We start from the raw sequence: 15,676 nt of genomic DNA on the forward strand, positions 1-15,676 counted from the left end.
TGGAGCACAGACTTTTTAGCTTAGCAGTATCTTTAGCCTGTGCAGAATGATCCCCTCCCTTCCTCTATGCCAAACAGAACAAAGAAACAGACCACTGCATGCCTTTCTGTATCTCCTGAACTGCAGAACTCCACTGTTCATATGCATGTTCAGCTTTAAACAACTGCAGGCAAGTTCCTTGTTCCACAGACTTACAGACTACTTGGAAGTACAACTTGCCTGGAAAAGCACCAATCACTTCATGATTTATAACACCGTAAGCAAAACAGGAGGAGGCAAGGCAAGCAAACAGTTTTCCCTTACTAACTGAAGTATTTTGATTAACAACTTGTTCACGCATTTTTTATTAGCAAATATTTTTTCTTTCTTCAATTTTATGTTACCCTTTTCTTGTATTTCCTTTTAAATTTATCTAGCCTCTAGTGTCTTCCTTAGATTCACATGATCTGTGCTAGTGAGACACCAACAGCAGTGATTAACCAAGTAAGTACTTTGAGTAAAATAAAATGAAGCATCTCTGGGCATGAAAGGAAGGTCTGTGTATTACATTTCAATCTAAAAGTAAAGAACCAGCTATCTCAGTCTCAAGATAGTTTGTGACTAATATAATATGCCGAGAGCAGCTTTGGCTGAACAATGTACCATGGTATTTGTGAAAGGCGTAACTGGCTAGAGAGAGATGAACAGTTCCCATCAGGATTAACGCTCAAGACGACCTGCCTTCATTTTAAGGTTTACATTTCTTCATCTTTTTCTACAAGTGAACTGAAATGATACTGAGTCATGTGCCTACTTGTGTTCTGATAACAGGACTTTCCAATATCTGCAGATCAGCTTCCCTTCAAACATTTGAAGTGCCTTCCATATATGCTGTATGCACATGAAAAAAACTTTCCATAAAAGTATCAGCAGATGCACTAGATTTTTGAGAACTGTATTTGAAGCATTTCCTTAAAGTTTATTTTGCTTTAGCATCCAAAACCCCACAATGTTCAAACTGGGCAGTAATTATAGTCAAGTATTATTGCCATTACTCTGAGGTATCCAGTAGATTGTCCCATAACTATGACAGCAAGTCTGATTTTGCCAGCACTGCCAGAGGCTATTTCAAAAATCATCCTGTGGCAGTGTATTGTTCAAGCTCCTGTGTTTGCCTATATCCACCTAAAGCACGACTGAAACCTTAACTACAGTACAGATTATTAGCAATAAAGCTTTTCAGAGGTAAAAGGCTAGAATAGTAATTAAATTTTTCAGTTTCAGAACATTCTTCAACATAACTTTCCATGAGATGACATCAACTGCTTGTTCATTAGAAACATCCCATAATTATTTGGCCTCACTACTCACACACATACAAAATCCATTACATTTTTTCTTTGCAAGGACATGAATTCAATGGGAACGCTGCAAAACTATTAAAGAAAGAACTGCTGAAGTGCTGAAAATCAATGGCAGGAAGATAATCCTACCCTAAAACCTAGAACATTTTAGGTTTCTAATTAACAATTACTTTACTAACAAATTCTAGGTAGACAGAATGTATCCAAATACATTAAAAAATTCATGCATAAATACCCTAAAATTGACGTTTTTCTGTATTAGGACAAATTTTCAACACATTTAGTAATTATTTTATTTTTTGATGAAACTGAATGATTTAAGCAAACCTGTGTCTTCTTCCAGGATTTCCACTCTTGTAGCTCAGTTTTATACTCCTCCATTTTCTTTTCATATTCTTCTGTATATTCTTCTAATAATTCATTTATTTCAGCCTGAATTTCTGCTTCATATGCTTTTTCATCTAATCTCTGATCAACCTCTTCCCTTCAAAACAATAGTTACCAACATGTTGCATGAATTAATACAAGGGCTACAATTAAGTCCTTAATATATAGCTTACGACTTCTTCTCCATGAATTAATTCCATTATATCAAAATTGTGTTCTATTTAAAAATAACTAGCATAGACAGTCTAAAAGTTGATAGCAGACAGTTACTACGCAGAATGAATGTAATTACTTTTTCTATACTCATTAGTCTGTAGAAATTTCTGTTATAGTAATTACTTGTAATTTTAGCCTTCCTCCCTCCTCAAACTCAAAGAGGAAAGGGGCAGGTTCACCCAGTGCTCCATACAACTAAAATTCCTACTTTTGTACCCTTCATATCAGAATTTTAAGTTCTCAAATTGACTAATCTCATTACAACTCCACTGCTGGCAAATGAAGTACAAAAAGTGTTCTCAAAACATACTTCCTCAAATAAAGTTTCACGGGTGTGTTAGTAAACTTCTGAAAGTCACGGAGGGATTTGATTTGTTTCCAAACTTTTATGATGGACTTAAGCAACATTCTGTCTTTTTCTTCTTCAGTATCACGAAGTCTTCTGGTTTGCCTAGAAATGTATATACAAATGCACAAAATCAATCAGAACTGCATAACTCAGTGGAACATTAGAATCAAAACTTGTGATACCAATAGCCAAGTGATGTAGGTTTCAATTTGATGAAGGCTGCAGCGGTTTCAATCCAAGGAACATAAAACTCAGACTTGAAGATGGCAGGATTTTATTTCCTTCTGTAGTCTCGTCTCTCGCATTTTGGACAATCTGATTTCAATTACGGTTCATTCTCTAGAGACCTCAAAGTTTTCCAAAATGCTTATTACAGCTGCACATCATTAACAACATTTTTAAGTCAATTATGTAAACAACAGCCCAGGAAACTTACACTGCTGCTATGAAGTAACGCTCACTGCAATCACACATTACAAAGTATGTTTTAAACTTAACATGTTTCTACCTCCAGTAAAAAGTACTTGCAGAGATGAAGTAACACAGTAATGTGTGCAGTAATGCTAAGATAGCCCTACAAGATTCTTAACACAAACAAAATTAACAGGGCTTTTTTTTTTTTGCCTCAGAATTGGTATTTTACATTTCTACCCTCTAATCTGTTTGCAAAAGAGCTACTCATTAGCACTTTTAATGACCAACACACACTTCTGATGTAAATGTCTATGCGGCACAAGCACAGGCTCTTTCCAGTACTATCTTGGTAGCTAAACATGTCTAGTAAAAATACTGTGATTTGAAAAAAATAATAGAAAATGTAAACTAACACATTACTACTAGTAATACTCAGAGAATGTGGAAGATGGAGGCTAAGTTAGAGAAGAAATACATTATACATTAAAAGCATAAGCACATTTAGTAAAAACAATAAACAAAGATGGGATACAGACTTTCTAGAGAGCAGTATTAGGAACTTTTCCACTTCATTAACTAGCAGTTTGATTATTACTTATCCGTGCAGCGTAACAACCTTTTCTTCTTGTCTACTAGATGAAGCTAGAAGACAAAGCTTAAAGACGTGACAAACAACAGGTCAGTAATCACTCCTACTAAAATACACCAGCCAAAAGAGTCTGAAACCTGCAATCCACAGCATATGTTGGCTTCCTCTTCAGAAAATGAGGACAGTAGGGCTGAAATTGTTAATTTGCAAATGTCTTCTGCATTCAGCTGACATTTCTTCCTCAAACTGATGGAAAACTACAGCTCTGATCTTCAGACACCAAAGAATACACATCAGTAATGTTACTGGAGGGTGGAAGAAACAATTAGATTGTTATCTTCCATGCTAGACTCTATTCTCACCTGTAATGTCTCATGAGTGTACTACGACCATTGGGGAAATGCAATGTTAAGAGTGCAACAAAGCAGGTCAGATGTTTTTTACCAAAATATGCGGTCCAAGTTAGTGTTAAACATTGTGACAGTAAAAATTCCTGAGCACATTTGAGACTCATATGTGTAACAGTTTCCAACAACAGAGCTGTAGCCAGAAAGAATTACAGATATGAAAAGCCCTAGAATAATCCCTTCCAAGCTCATCTCACATTAGTTATGCAACACTGATCTCACCAATTTAAGCAGTTTCTCCAGATCCATAATAGCGTGACACTAAACTAAAACAGTCAAGACCTAGAAAAACTCTTGAGATATCCAGAAGGAGTATTCTAATTGAATTAACTATCAAGCAAGCATCAAGGTTGGTGCTAAAATCCAAGAATCTCATTCCCACAGTGAACCTCCTCGTTACTATTCTCATATTTTCCCTGGTGAGAGTGGTTGTCCCCAAGGTACTATATGGTAACTTCACATCTCCTGCTTCTGGTCCTCTAGCAGATGTGTTAAGGAAATATTAATAAAAGCTACTCCTTTTTCGAAGGAAAGACTTTTTGTCCTTTGGTATAAAATAATACATTATGTAATTCTAAGTCCTGTACAGATATCAGTGTACAAGACCTGAAAGACAGAAATCTGAAGATGCAATTCCCAAAGTAAGAGTAGTGACTGGATTCATAAGTGTAAGCAGATGTAGATTTCAAGACTCAAAGGAGAATTGTTACTGAAAAAAATGGATGTTTTAAATACTGAATTATCATGTCACCCATTATATCAGTCTAAACTTCTTTATATTTAAATTAATACATTGTTGCCTACTTTCAGATGGTGAAAAATGTTAAGATTTTTATTAGGTATCTACTAGTTAAAAGGCTGTTCAGCATGAATTTCCAAAATAACTTAATTTATCATACTCCTTATACTTAACTGCTCACCACTGTCCATCTGCCAAAAATAATACTTTCACTATGAAGCCAAAAACTGCAATATACTTTTACTACCCATTTACTGTCCAAGAACGATGACTGCAATCTTGTAAAACAAAATTCTACCATTTTATGTACATTAAGCCATTGGCAAAAGAAGGCCAAAACACACAAGAATGGGAAGTGAATGGAGAACATTTGTGTAAAGAGGAAGAAAGTGGAAAAAACTAGGGATTTTGTCTATTCAAAAAATTACATCACTTGCACTGTTGGGAGAGCTTCATGCATCCAGCTGATGTCTATTGAAATGTTATTTTAATTAAATTTTAATTTGCAAAAAACATACCAATAAATAGTTACTAAGTAATTAATAAAAGGTAATCAAATCGTTCCACTTCTGAATCAAGACTTCAGCCTAAGCCACATTTTTACTTTTTACTCAGCTTAACAGTAAGAAACCTTAAGCCCACAAAATTCTTCTAAAGCTCTTTATGGCAGAATTTTTTAGTGTGAAATGAATCTTATTCTGTACCAGCATGGAAAGGAAAAAAGGAATACAGTTTTAAAAAACAGTGATTTAATAAATCCATACCAACCTGATCTCAATTTTGTATTCAGGTATGCTCTGTTGCGCCACAGGTCTAGGAACTCCAGCACCACTACCTTCTATACCTTGCACAGCATTCCTCAAAGCATGCAGCTTAAATGAAAAGAACAATCAATTAGCAGATGGTTTGACATTTCAGACATTCAGTGTAATGCACCTTATCATGACAAAGCTAGTTACTACATAAAAGAAAACTCTAAAATGTCTTGATTCAGTATTTACAGGGTTTTCCCATGTCTGGTGCTGGTTCTTTAAGATGAAATTCTAATTAGAATCCCTGGATGTATGATGGAGATTTACTGATTTTGATCACTGTAACAGATCTAAACAAGGGGACACAGCTGATATAGGAATTATTTTGAAAATTCAGCAATCAAATCGTTAGGAAAAAAAAATGAATCTGCCAAAAAACACCTTCTATGAAATTTTTCGGGGACTTGGAATGGCCACTAAAGGTAACTCTAGAAAATAAACAAAATTAACCACAATAAACAACAAAGCCAAGTGGATTGTGGATTTGATGAGTGCCTTTCTGAAGCTAGAAGCCTTGCAACAAAGCATTTAAGCATAACATATTACTGGTAACAACTGGAAGAAGAGGAAGTCTAAGGACGAAACAGAACTGGGAATAATGGTACAATTCAAATGCATTTTTGAAGCTATTCTGCCAAGACAAGGGACCACTCCTTCAACTAAAATTTGAAGATGGGCATCAAATTATTACATAGGGGATGTATACCTAGTTTTAGGAGAATGCAAAAATACACATAAATATACTCTCGAAGGCAAGAGAATGTAAAGGACTGGCAAAGACAAGAGGAAAAAAATAAGGAACAGTAGGAAAGGAACCAAAATTTTAGTTATGATGTTGCTGTAGATCTCCTTAAGGATAACACTGAACGTGAAACCAGAATGGCTAACAGCACCGCCAGAGATGAAAGCAACTATACCCCAAGTAGAAGCAATGAAATTACAAATCAAGGAGCAAAGAGGGTTTTTTTAAACAAATATTGTCTCTCCAGTTTGAGAGTTAACAGGAGAGCAGGAAGCTACAGCTGAAAACATACATTAGCAATGACAAAATGAAACTCACTTGTATAAGAAAAAGACATTGAAATAAATTTTGAAAGAAAGAATAACTACTGACTACACCATCTGGGGCACAGAGAGCAGATTTTATAAAAGGACACAAAAAGTGCAGCCTCTTTAGCCTGCCAAAAGGAGGACTGAAATATTTTTCAGTATATATTTTAAGATACAAAGAGCAAGCATCAGAAGTAGAAAAGGAAAAGTCCACTGGGACACGGCACAGAAGAACAGGAAAAAAACAGTAAGAATTGTTTAGGCTTAGAAACAATTTGGCTGCAACAATCTGGCCACTAAACAATGACTGTCAGAAGAGAGAGTTTTTAAAACTGCCTGTCAGTAGCAGAACAATGGCTGAAATACTCAGTTGTCAAAATCCATTTATGAAAAATATATTATGCAGTTGCCTACATTACTCAGTATCATCATCTTTAATTTATGGAAATCTGAATTTATATGTACGTAATAATCAAACTGTTTTTTAGCAGACCAGCCCTCCTACATAGAGCTATGCCATATCATTATATTTACCTTACACTTCTAAAGAATCATTACCCTTTAGGATATCAAATGCATTTTTAAATGCTTTAAAAATATTCTGATGTACCCTGATAATATCAGAATTGTACTAAAACCACCTAATGTAAAAATTTACACTAGAGGAGGCCACTTCCAGTTTACAGATGGAGGAAGAGTGATGGTATGCAACGAGTAAGCAGCCCAGTCAAGGTCATCCAGCAAGTCAGTAACAGAGCCAGGAACATTGGAGCCTATGTCTGGACTATGTCACAAGAGCAACCCAGTAAATATGACAACAGCATGCGTTTAAAACACAGCATCTGTCACAAATCTATATCTGGAAATAGGTCACCAATTTATGTAGCATTTGATGAAACTGCTTCCTTCTGCTTTTAATCAAGAACTAAAACTAAACTTCACTAACTTCCTTCCACCCTTGCATAATGTCTTTTGCTGTCTGCCTGTCAGAGCTGCTGTACAAAATCCTGTTAAGTCTTATCATTCACTGGAAAACTTCTGGATATTCTAAAGGAATACTGTTTAAATGTTATTATATTTTAACAATTATATTCCCTTTACCTCAGAACCTCCATGTATTTTAAACAGAAGCTCATTTTAAAATAGAAGATCAAAGAAATCCATAATCTTAAAACTGCAGCTCTGCACTGAACACACAGAAAGCTAGGTGAAATACTTACGGTTTTACCTTCTGATGAAATGCTATTCATTACATACAATTAGAATTTCATTACTCTACTCTGAATAAACAAATTCAGCTTTTAACTTAAACTGTTAGATCATTATCTCAATAAGCTATAATGACACAACACAAATACCTTGTCTGTGAGAAGTTTGGTAAGATTCTTTTGTTTTCTTGCTAAATACTGATCATACAACTGAGCCAATTTAGCAGCTAACACATGCTCACGGCTAAAACAGGGATGATGGGTGAATATCAGTCCAGAAATATCAATATCCAATTGAAACGGCCCTGGAAAATCTCCAGGTCCAACAAGATACTGATTGGTAGCTGTCATTTTTATTGCCTGTAAGAAAAAAGAGAACAAAATGAACTTACAGAACCTGACAAAACTATTCTGCAAAGACATCCTGTGATAGAAAACGACCCACCTAGCACTACCTATGTCTAACCACTGAGGCTTAAACTGTTAAGGCTTCTGTGGTAACCTATTTACTTTACTGAGAAGTGGGTGGCATAAACCCACTACATATATTCTACATAACAGAATTTCAATAGTCCATGAGGCTGAAATAAGAAGTCATCTACCTGCATTGCAGGTTTTGCTGAGCAATGAAGATGATGATGCTATATTGGAAAAAGAAAAGCCTGCTAGTTCTCTTTTTACCTGTTCATTTAGTATGGCTTTATTTCTTCTTCGAATTGAGCTCTAAGATAAACAGTCCAGCTCTTAGAGAACAGCTTTTCTTGCAGACCATTTGGAAAAGGAAGTATGTTCTGTACATCCTTTTCTAATAACAGGGAAATTCACACCAACAAAGCCTAATGAAAGCTTTCAGCAACAAAGCTTAAAGTATCTGCCTCAACCCGCTGCAATCAAAAGGCAACCATGGCATGTATCCTCAGGTTACATAAGCTCTCCTGGCCTATCTTAACTGATATCTAAGCAGCAACTTATTTTCCTGTATGCAGAAACACCCTGCACAGATCTGTGGTGCTGGAGCATCCTGAGAATTGTGTATTTGTAAGCAGTACCAACTAAAGAACAACATTAAAATCTGTATCAACAGCAACAAACGGTCATGTGTACCAAAAGAGCAATCTATCTAAAGTGTAAAAAGTCATGTTTTTTCCAAGGGGGTTATAGAGTGTTAACAAGCAGAACAATTAAAGTTTGCTTGAAGCTTGCTGAATAGTTTCAAATGAAATTTATTTTGATTTGTAATGAGTGCACACTGCAATTGCTCTTTGCCAGAGTATGTATGCTGTGGTTGAAGAAATAACTAAAACAAGATCTGAACTGATGCCACATAACTCAAAATTAGTTGCTTTCTACACGAGCAAACTTCATGTAAAGACTTATTTTGGAGGAGTTTCATCACTGTAAAATAACAGGCTCTTCAATTATTTCTCCCTTAAGTTGCAGAGAGCACCTCTGTCCTGATCACCAAGTCAGCTCCTGCCACGAGAGGTTTATAGATACACTGATACTATACAGGAACTACCCTACTTTGGCACGGGAATATCCAGGAGTGACTCACCAAGACCTCAGTGATTCACAGACTTGAAGCACTTCGTCATGGACTGTCAGTTTACTGATTTAACCAGTACTACCAGCTAAACCCTCCATCCTTTCGTATGCATTATTTTTACAGAAAAATACAGGTAGAACATACTTGAAAAAGTACAGCACTTTTAAAGACCAGTTGTGGAACCCAAAAAGCAGTCACTACTCATGGTTCTTAGCGCAAAACCCTTCAGCTCACCAGGGTTTCTGGCACAGAAGAACTGGGACATTGGGTCTCAGGAACCATATACATTAAATATTCCTACCTTTCTATACACTGTTTCAAGTGCTGGTGCAATGCCTTCTTCCAATGAGAATATTGGAGGCCTAGTAGACGACTCTTTAATTGGATTAGGCAACGCTAAGATTTTACCATCATCACCAAACCACTCTTTCCCCTACAAATAAAAACATAATTTTACATTGTTTCTTACTTTATATAGAAATAATCTGCAAAGTTATAATTCTTTTTAAAACTAATTATGGAAAAGATTAATACAATTTTTTTTTTGTGACAGAATTAACCAAAACTTTTCTAAGATACCAAAATGAAACCTTCAAATATACTATAGGTAAGTTTTGAAATCAAAAGACCAAGAGCTTGCTCAAATGTTAAATAAACTGATTTTTTTTCTTCACCATACAGCGTTACAGATTTGAAAGAAAAAAAAGGAAAAATATCAGCACATCACTTAACATTTAAATGTTACTTTTTCTTAAATCACTAAAATTGAAAGAATTGTAATGTTCTACACAAGACCGCCACCCACATCTTTAAACTGGATTATAAAAACTATAAAGCAAAGAATAAAAGAGCTAAACAGTAGCACAGAGAGATCATTTATCAAATCATCTCTCAGCTGTTCTAGTCCACAAATTGAATTAATTAAACAGCATCTGTGAAGGCAGGTGAGATCAGTATCTTACACACCAATGCTATTTGTGGCTTCACATGTTAAACATTGTCCTGATTCATCCTTCTGCACTCATGACCTGGTTTCAAGAATAGCTTAAACCAGTGCAGCTGCTGAAAGATGCTGCTCTGCTCTCTTATTCCCATACCAGATTTAAGCTGACCCTAGAACCAAACACTGACATGGTAACATGGTGAAGCAAATCAGAAGATGGCCAGTTAAAAAGTCTAGATCCAAATATTCCCAATCTGATTCACAAAAGTACCTCTGATAGACCACTAAGAATTCATATCAGCACAATAAAATATAAAGGGCAACTGCTGTACAGTAGCTTAAATCTATACCAAACTATACACACCTTACCGTGCATAGGAGGAAATACTGCAGATAAAATATATCCAAGCCACCACCATGTGTGTTTCTATAAGCCATTCTTTAAAATCTAAAGGGATTCTAAAACCTCTCCAGATAATCTTTACCCACATTTAATTACCCTTACAGTCTGATCAGTAAATTTCTACAAGTCTATTACTTCATATTATCTTCCATGGACACAGAAAACACCCATTCCATAGTGTTTCCTTTTGTTAAGATTTCCTAGTAAATAATAACAACAGTGCCCAGCTGTTGCATAATTCTTTATACTAGCTCTCACGACGTTTCATTAAAAATGTAAATTATAATTCCCCTTATTGTTGTGGCAACTGAACTCTGGCACAGACAAGTGAAGTGATTTACTCCCCCTAGCAGGCTTCAAGCACAGCCAAGAAGAGACACTCCTTTTCTAAGATCCAATCTGGTGCTCTGACCACTGGGATACACTAAAACACACTCCTACAACAATTCCATGTTTGATAATGCTAAATATTTTAAAGGTGAAAGCCTCTTATCACGGCCATCTACCTACTCATCAGTATTTTATTTTGCTACAGTTGAGTAAAGGATTTTAAAAAGACAACTAAGAAGGTAGCGGTGACTTACCTGCTCCTGTCTGAGTATCCTGTTTTCTAAAATATTTTGATTAGACTGTGATACAAATGGCCTTTCTCCTGTGTAAAGACCCTCATCCTCAAGGTACCTAGGCTGCATGTCCCTATGCATCTTCTCAGAAGCAGGTACTAATGAGAAATTAAACAGAAAAGCATTGTAACGTATCTTGTAACTGTAGTTCTAGTTTATTAATTCTCTAAGAGCCTACATCATTCTTAAAACATTGCATAGTAAGCATGCTGTTCAAAATATTTTCTTAACTAGGAAAAAGGAAATAAATATTGAACAATAAGTCCTTATTTGAATGAAGACAGACCCAAAGTTTAAAACTGTCATAAGCCTTCTAAATAGATAATATCCTCACCAATAAATACTTCACTCTTTAGCAGCAACAACTCACTAGACAAACATTTTTAAGCCGTTCCCGTGTACAGTGAAGCTTTAAGTAAGATTAATCTGAACTTTACTCTTGTACAAAAATAAGGAACATGCATAAAAAGTCATGGTAGCCCAATAACAGCAGGTGGACTTTTTAGTCTTCTTGCAGTATTATTTCACTGGTGTGTAAGAGCACAGTATTTCTCAAGGAGCAATGTCAAAACAGGGAGAGCTTACACTGAGATTGCAATAAAATTAAGCCCCTGCATCTGGAGACTGTAGACTACACTGGCAGCAGTCAGAAATAAGTTACAAGACAAGAAAAAACAGAGGCACCCCATTTCAATATTCTGACACTGCATTGCAAGCTGTGCTGATACCATTCTGATACAGACCATCGAGAGACTCATTTCTGTCTCCTCTACTTCAAATATTAAATAGCAAGTGATATTATAAAGCAATTTTCTGCGACTTTGCAGTTCTATGGGAATAAGGCAAAAAGGTCACAGACATAACCAATGTTGACTATTTCCAGTTCACAAAATCAGATTTTAGGAAAAGGGCCCCTTGAATTACAAAAATCCTTGTGTTACTCACATGACTCTCGAAAAACTTGCCACATGGAAAAAATTGCAGATGTGGCCAAGCGAACATTGCAAGGAATAATATACAGTGCATGAGACACTGTTAGTACCTAAATGCAGGTATCCAGTAACCTGTTGCATATGATAAAAAATGTAATAGCTAAACACCACTGAAAGAGGCACCAACCATTTTGCATTTGCTACAGACAGCACGAAGGTTAATTGCCCCAGAGCAACTGATGTGCCCTGAGTTCACTTCCAGCATACCTGCTGGCAACCTGCTGAGGTGTGCATATTCCCAGTTAATTCATTTTGTCAGACCTTTTCAGGCTTGACTGGACGATGAGTGTCAGAGAACCACAGTTAAATCTCTCTACTGCTAGAGACAGTTTGATACAATATTTTTCAGCAGATCAAAGAGTATCATGCTATGCAAAATCCAAGAAGAAAACGTCTAAGCACAATCTTCATACCTGCTCGCGTGCTGGGAATAAAGAGAAATTCTTTTTCCTTTTTCAGTTGCTCAGAGTAGCTTTCACACTCAGCAGGTTTCATTACTAGAAGATCTTCAGCTGTCTGTCCTATAATGAATAAATCATCTTTAACTAGGCGTATGTCTTCATCCTACAGTTTAAGAGCAAACGCCTCTGTTAGTTCATCCATCTCTTAAAAATGACACTTTTAGAAAGTGTACTTTCAGAATATTTAAGGAAACAAAAGTTGCAATTTTGTATTAGAGGAATAAAAGTAATTCAAGAAGTCTGAATAAAATTATGACCATTTATTCTATCACTCACACCATTTCATCCTCCTCTTGTTCATCCTCATGGGTTTCTACACATTCTTCTTCTGCCTCTTCTTCATTTAGTTCATTCCTTTTCCTGGCTGCAGTTTTTATATTGTCTGGTTCAGGATCAAAATTGAAGGTGAAGAAATTATATGCTTCTTCAGCAGTAGGAAAATCACTCTGGACCTGAGGAAAGGTGACACAGATATTATGATATGACATTTATAAGAAATTTGGGCAAGTGAAGATATCTTTCCATTAATAACATCAATAACAGCATGTGGAAACACCTGCCACAGGATAATAATTATTTTATCTCATAGAAAACTCACCTAAATGCTGAAGCTGACTGAAATTTTTAAACGGTGCACGAAAACTTTCTCTATTGCTATACTAATATTCCATCAAATATTTCTTGCAACATTTTATTAAAAGAAGTTACCTGGTTCAATTTGAACCAGCTTATCATTTTAAATATAAACTATTTGCAAATGACAAATGCCAAAGTTTAAATTCTAGCCATAATGCAGGTAATTAGGTGTATGATATAAAGAGAAGTTCTGCCTTTGAAAGACCCAGGCTTCTTTACTCTTAGTATGAATCCTCTAACATAAGAATTACCTGTAGCACTTTGTAGCTAATAAATATCAATATACTAATCAGTAAATTGATTGAACTGCCATTTGGTGGTATTCGATAGAAAGGATTTAAACAGAAGAAACATTTTTCCTCCAAGCTCCCGTAACTGTGTCCAGATGGATTTGATTTTTTTTAAAATTTTTTTAAAAAATCAAATGACTCAAAGCCATTCTTATATTTGATGAAGGCTCCTTTTTTATACTTCAATTGTTGGCATACACCGTTTGCGAATTTTTTAACTAAATAAAACCCTCTCCATTACTTAAGAACGAATTCTGACTGCTTCTTCAAAGAGAATCATTAAGCCACATAAAGGCTAAATGAAATTAACATCAGTTACTGAAATGAACGTACTGGTACTTACTGTTGATTTTTGCTTAAGCTTTTTGACAGTATCACAAAACTTTATTTTTAATGGTAAGTGGGATTCATCCTCTTTCATCTCCCTAAATTTTTCGTTATCAGACTGCATTGAAAATATACACGTAAGTTATAACATACATGTACAGATCCACTAAAAAAAAAATAAAGACAAATATCTGAATACACAGATTAAATACTGCATGATCACAGCCTGAAGAGTTTATACCCCACCATAGCTACACTCCAGTTATACGAGTCATCCCACCACATTTCCGTGATGACAACTACGTGGTAGTCTCCTTGCCCTACAATAACTTCCAACTCCTGGTTATTGCCCATGCTGCATGCAATGGTGTAAATGCACTTCAGCTGGGCTGGTGAACCCCCAGCCCTCATAAAGGGAATAGTGTTTGTTCCCAATTGACTGGTCCTTGGAATACCTAACCCCTCAGTGCCAGTTTCATCCTTCCTGCCACCAGATGTACTTGCCCCCACTCACTATGTGGTGACATACTGGCAGTCCTTGCCAGCACACCATCTCTCAGGCACTGGAGTTCTGCTTCCAGGCTCACTCCTGACTAGCCTGGCCTCATTCCCCTCCCCCTTCACATCTAGTTTAAAGCTCTAACCACATGCCCTTTCTGCACAAGGGGGAGAAATGGGGCAGTAACGTGAAATCTTCCCATCTACAAATGAGAGGCTGACAAACAGCACAAGCCAGGCAGCAGCGGGAAGGTTGCTGCTGACACTGCTGACAAGGGAAGGGAACCATGGAGCTAATGTCAGCTTCTCACACAGCCCCTGGTGCAGTCAGGAAAAATCAATCTGGTATTATTCAAGAAAGGTAGTGTCCACTGCTTGGGTGCCTAAATACAGACTTGATTGTGTGTTTTGTTTTCTCTCAAACAAATACTGCTAAACTACCCTAAAACTCCACGTATGATACTCCTCTCCTTTTCAAGAACAGAGGTAGCATGGTTATCCAGTTTTCTGAAGCCTTACCTGTTGTCCCTGCACACAAATCACAAGTGTTGAAGGAACCTGAGAACCAAAGTGCTTTAAAATGATCTTCATCAGGCCCGAACAACATAAACATATCTAACATTCTATCCATGTTTCCTCCTTGAGGCCTGAATTCTTAGATTAAAGGAAGACATTTCTCAAGTTTACATCTATTCAGCCTAAACTTCAAAATAACAGGAAGAAGAAAATCCCAAACCCTGGCAATCCAGTGGCTACTTGTTAAACAACAAAACACTTCTTCATATGTGTGTAAATAAGTACAGGAACCAACACGCGGAAGGTTTCAGATATACTCTACATAAAAATCAATAACTATAATATCACTTCCACATTTTCCCAATACAAACATACTAAAACAATAGTACGTAACTGAAAGTCATAACTACTACTTATTAGAAGAAAACACTGCCCCAAAATCCCCTCTAACTACATTATTAGGTAATTCTCCCCTAGAAAAGCAATTTAGCCAGGCTAATTCCCACTGTCTGGAGTTTCAGATAAAAATGTCACTGCCACATGCTGTTATTTCCTGGGCATACACATACTTTGGAACACATTTTCTTCAGGCAAGCAATCTCTTTGTGAATTCGGAAGCACATCTGGGTGCAAGTTCTGCACAGACATAGCCTTGTTACTTTTTTTAATTCAAAATCAATTTTCTAATAAAGAACATGCTTATACTAAAAAAAACCACACCAAATATAGAAAAGTAACACAGCAGTACAATACAGTATAATGACATAAAGTTAATATCCAGCATTCAGCAATTGCCCTGTGCAAATTTATACATAGCTATAACACAGTGGACCCTCTGTTACAGTAACTTTTAAACGCTTCAAGGCATCTTAGCAGGAGTCATAAATCTGTAAATGACAGAAGTTTCACATGGTATCTATACTCTAA

The 15,676-nt window shown here is 36.2% G+C and overlaps 1 protein-coding gene across 3 annotated transcripts in view; it reads right to left on the minus strand.

The window, feature by feature from the left end:
* LOC138720242 (coiled-coil and C2 domain-containing protein 2A-like) overlaps positions 1 to 15,676 on the minus strand; it is a 40,571-nt gene that overhangs the window by 15,516 nt on the left and 9,379 nt on the right. For all 3 annotated transcript variants that reach the window (XM_069856272.1, XM_069856273.1, XM_069856271.1), the window contains exons 4-12: positions 13,752 to 13,853; positions 12,761 to 12,934; positions 12,435 to 12,585; positions 10,991 to 11,127; positions 9,362 to 9,493; positions 7,665 to 7,874; positions 5,213 to 5,316; positions 2,257 to 2,397; positions 1,671 to 1,827 (exon numbers count right to left, since the gene is read on the minus strand). In XM_069856272.1, the coding sequence (XP_069712373.1) occupies positions 1,671 to 1,827; positions 2,257 to 2,397; positions 5,213 to 5,316; positions 7,665 to 7,874; positions 9,362 to 9,493; positions 10,991 to 11,127; positions 12,435 to 12,585; positions 12,761 to 12,934; positions 13,752 to 13,853 (1,308 nt within the window). The remainder of the gene's footprint in view (positions 1 to 1,670; positions 1,828 to 2,256; positions 2,398 to 5,212; positions 5,317 to 7,664; positions 7,875 to 9,361; positions 9,494 to 10,990; positions 11,128 to 12,434; positions 12,586 to 12,760; positions 12,935 to 13,751; positions 13,854 to 15,676) is intronic.

This window comes from Phaenicophaeus curvirostris, chromosome 4, assembly GCF_032191515.1.
Source record: "Phaenicophaeus curvirostris isolate KB17595 chromosome 4, BPBGC_Pcur_1.0, whole genome shotgun sequence".
Taxonomy (NCBI): Eukaryota; Metazoa; Chordata; class Aves; order Cuculiformes; family Cuculidae; genus Phaenicophaeus; species Phaenicophaeus curvirostris.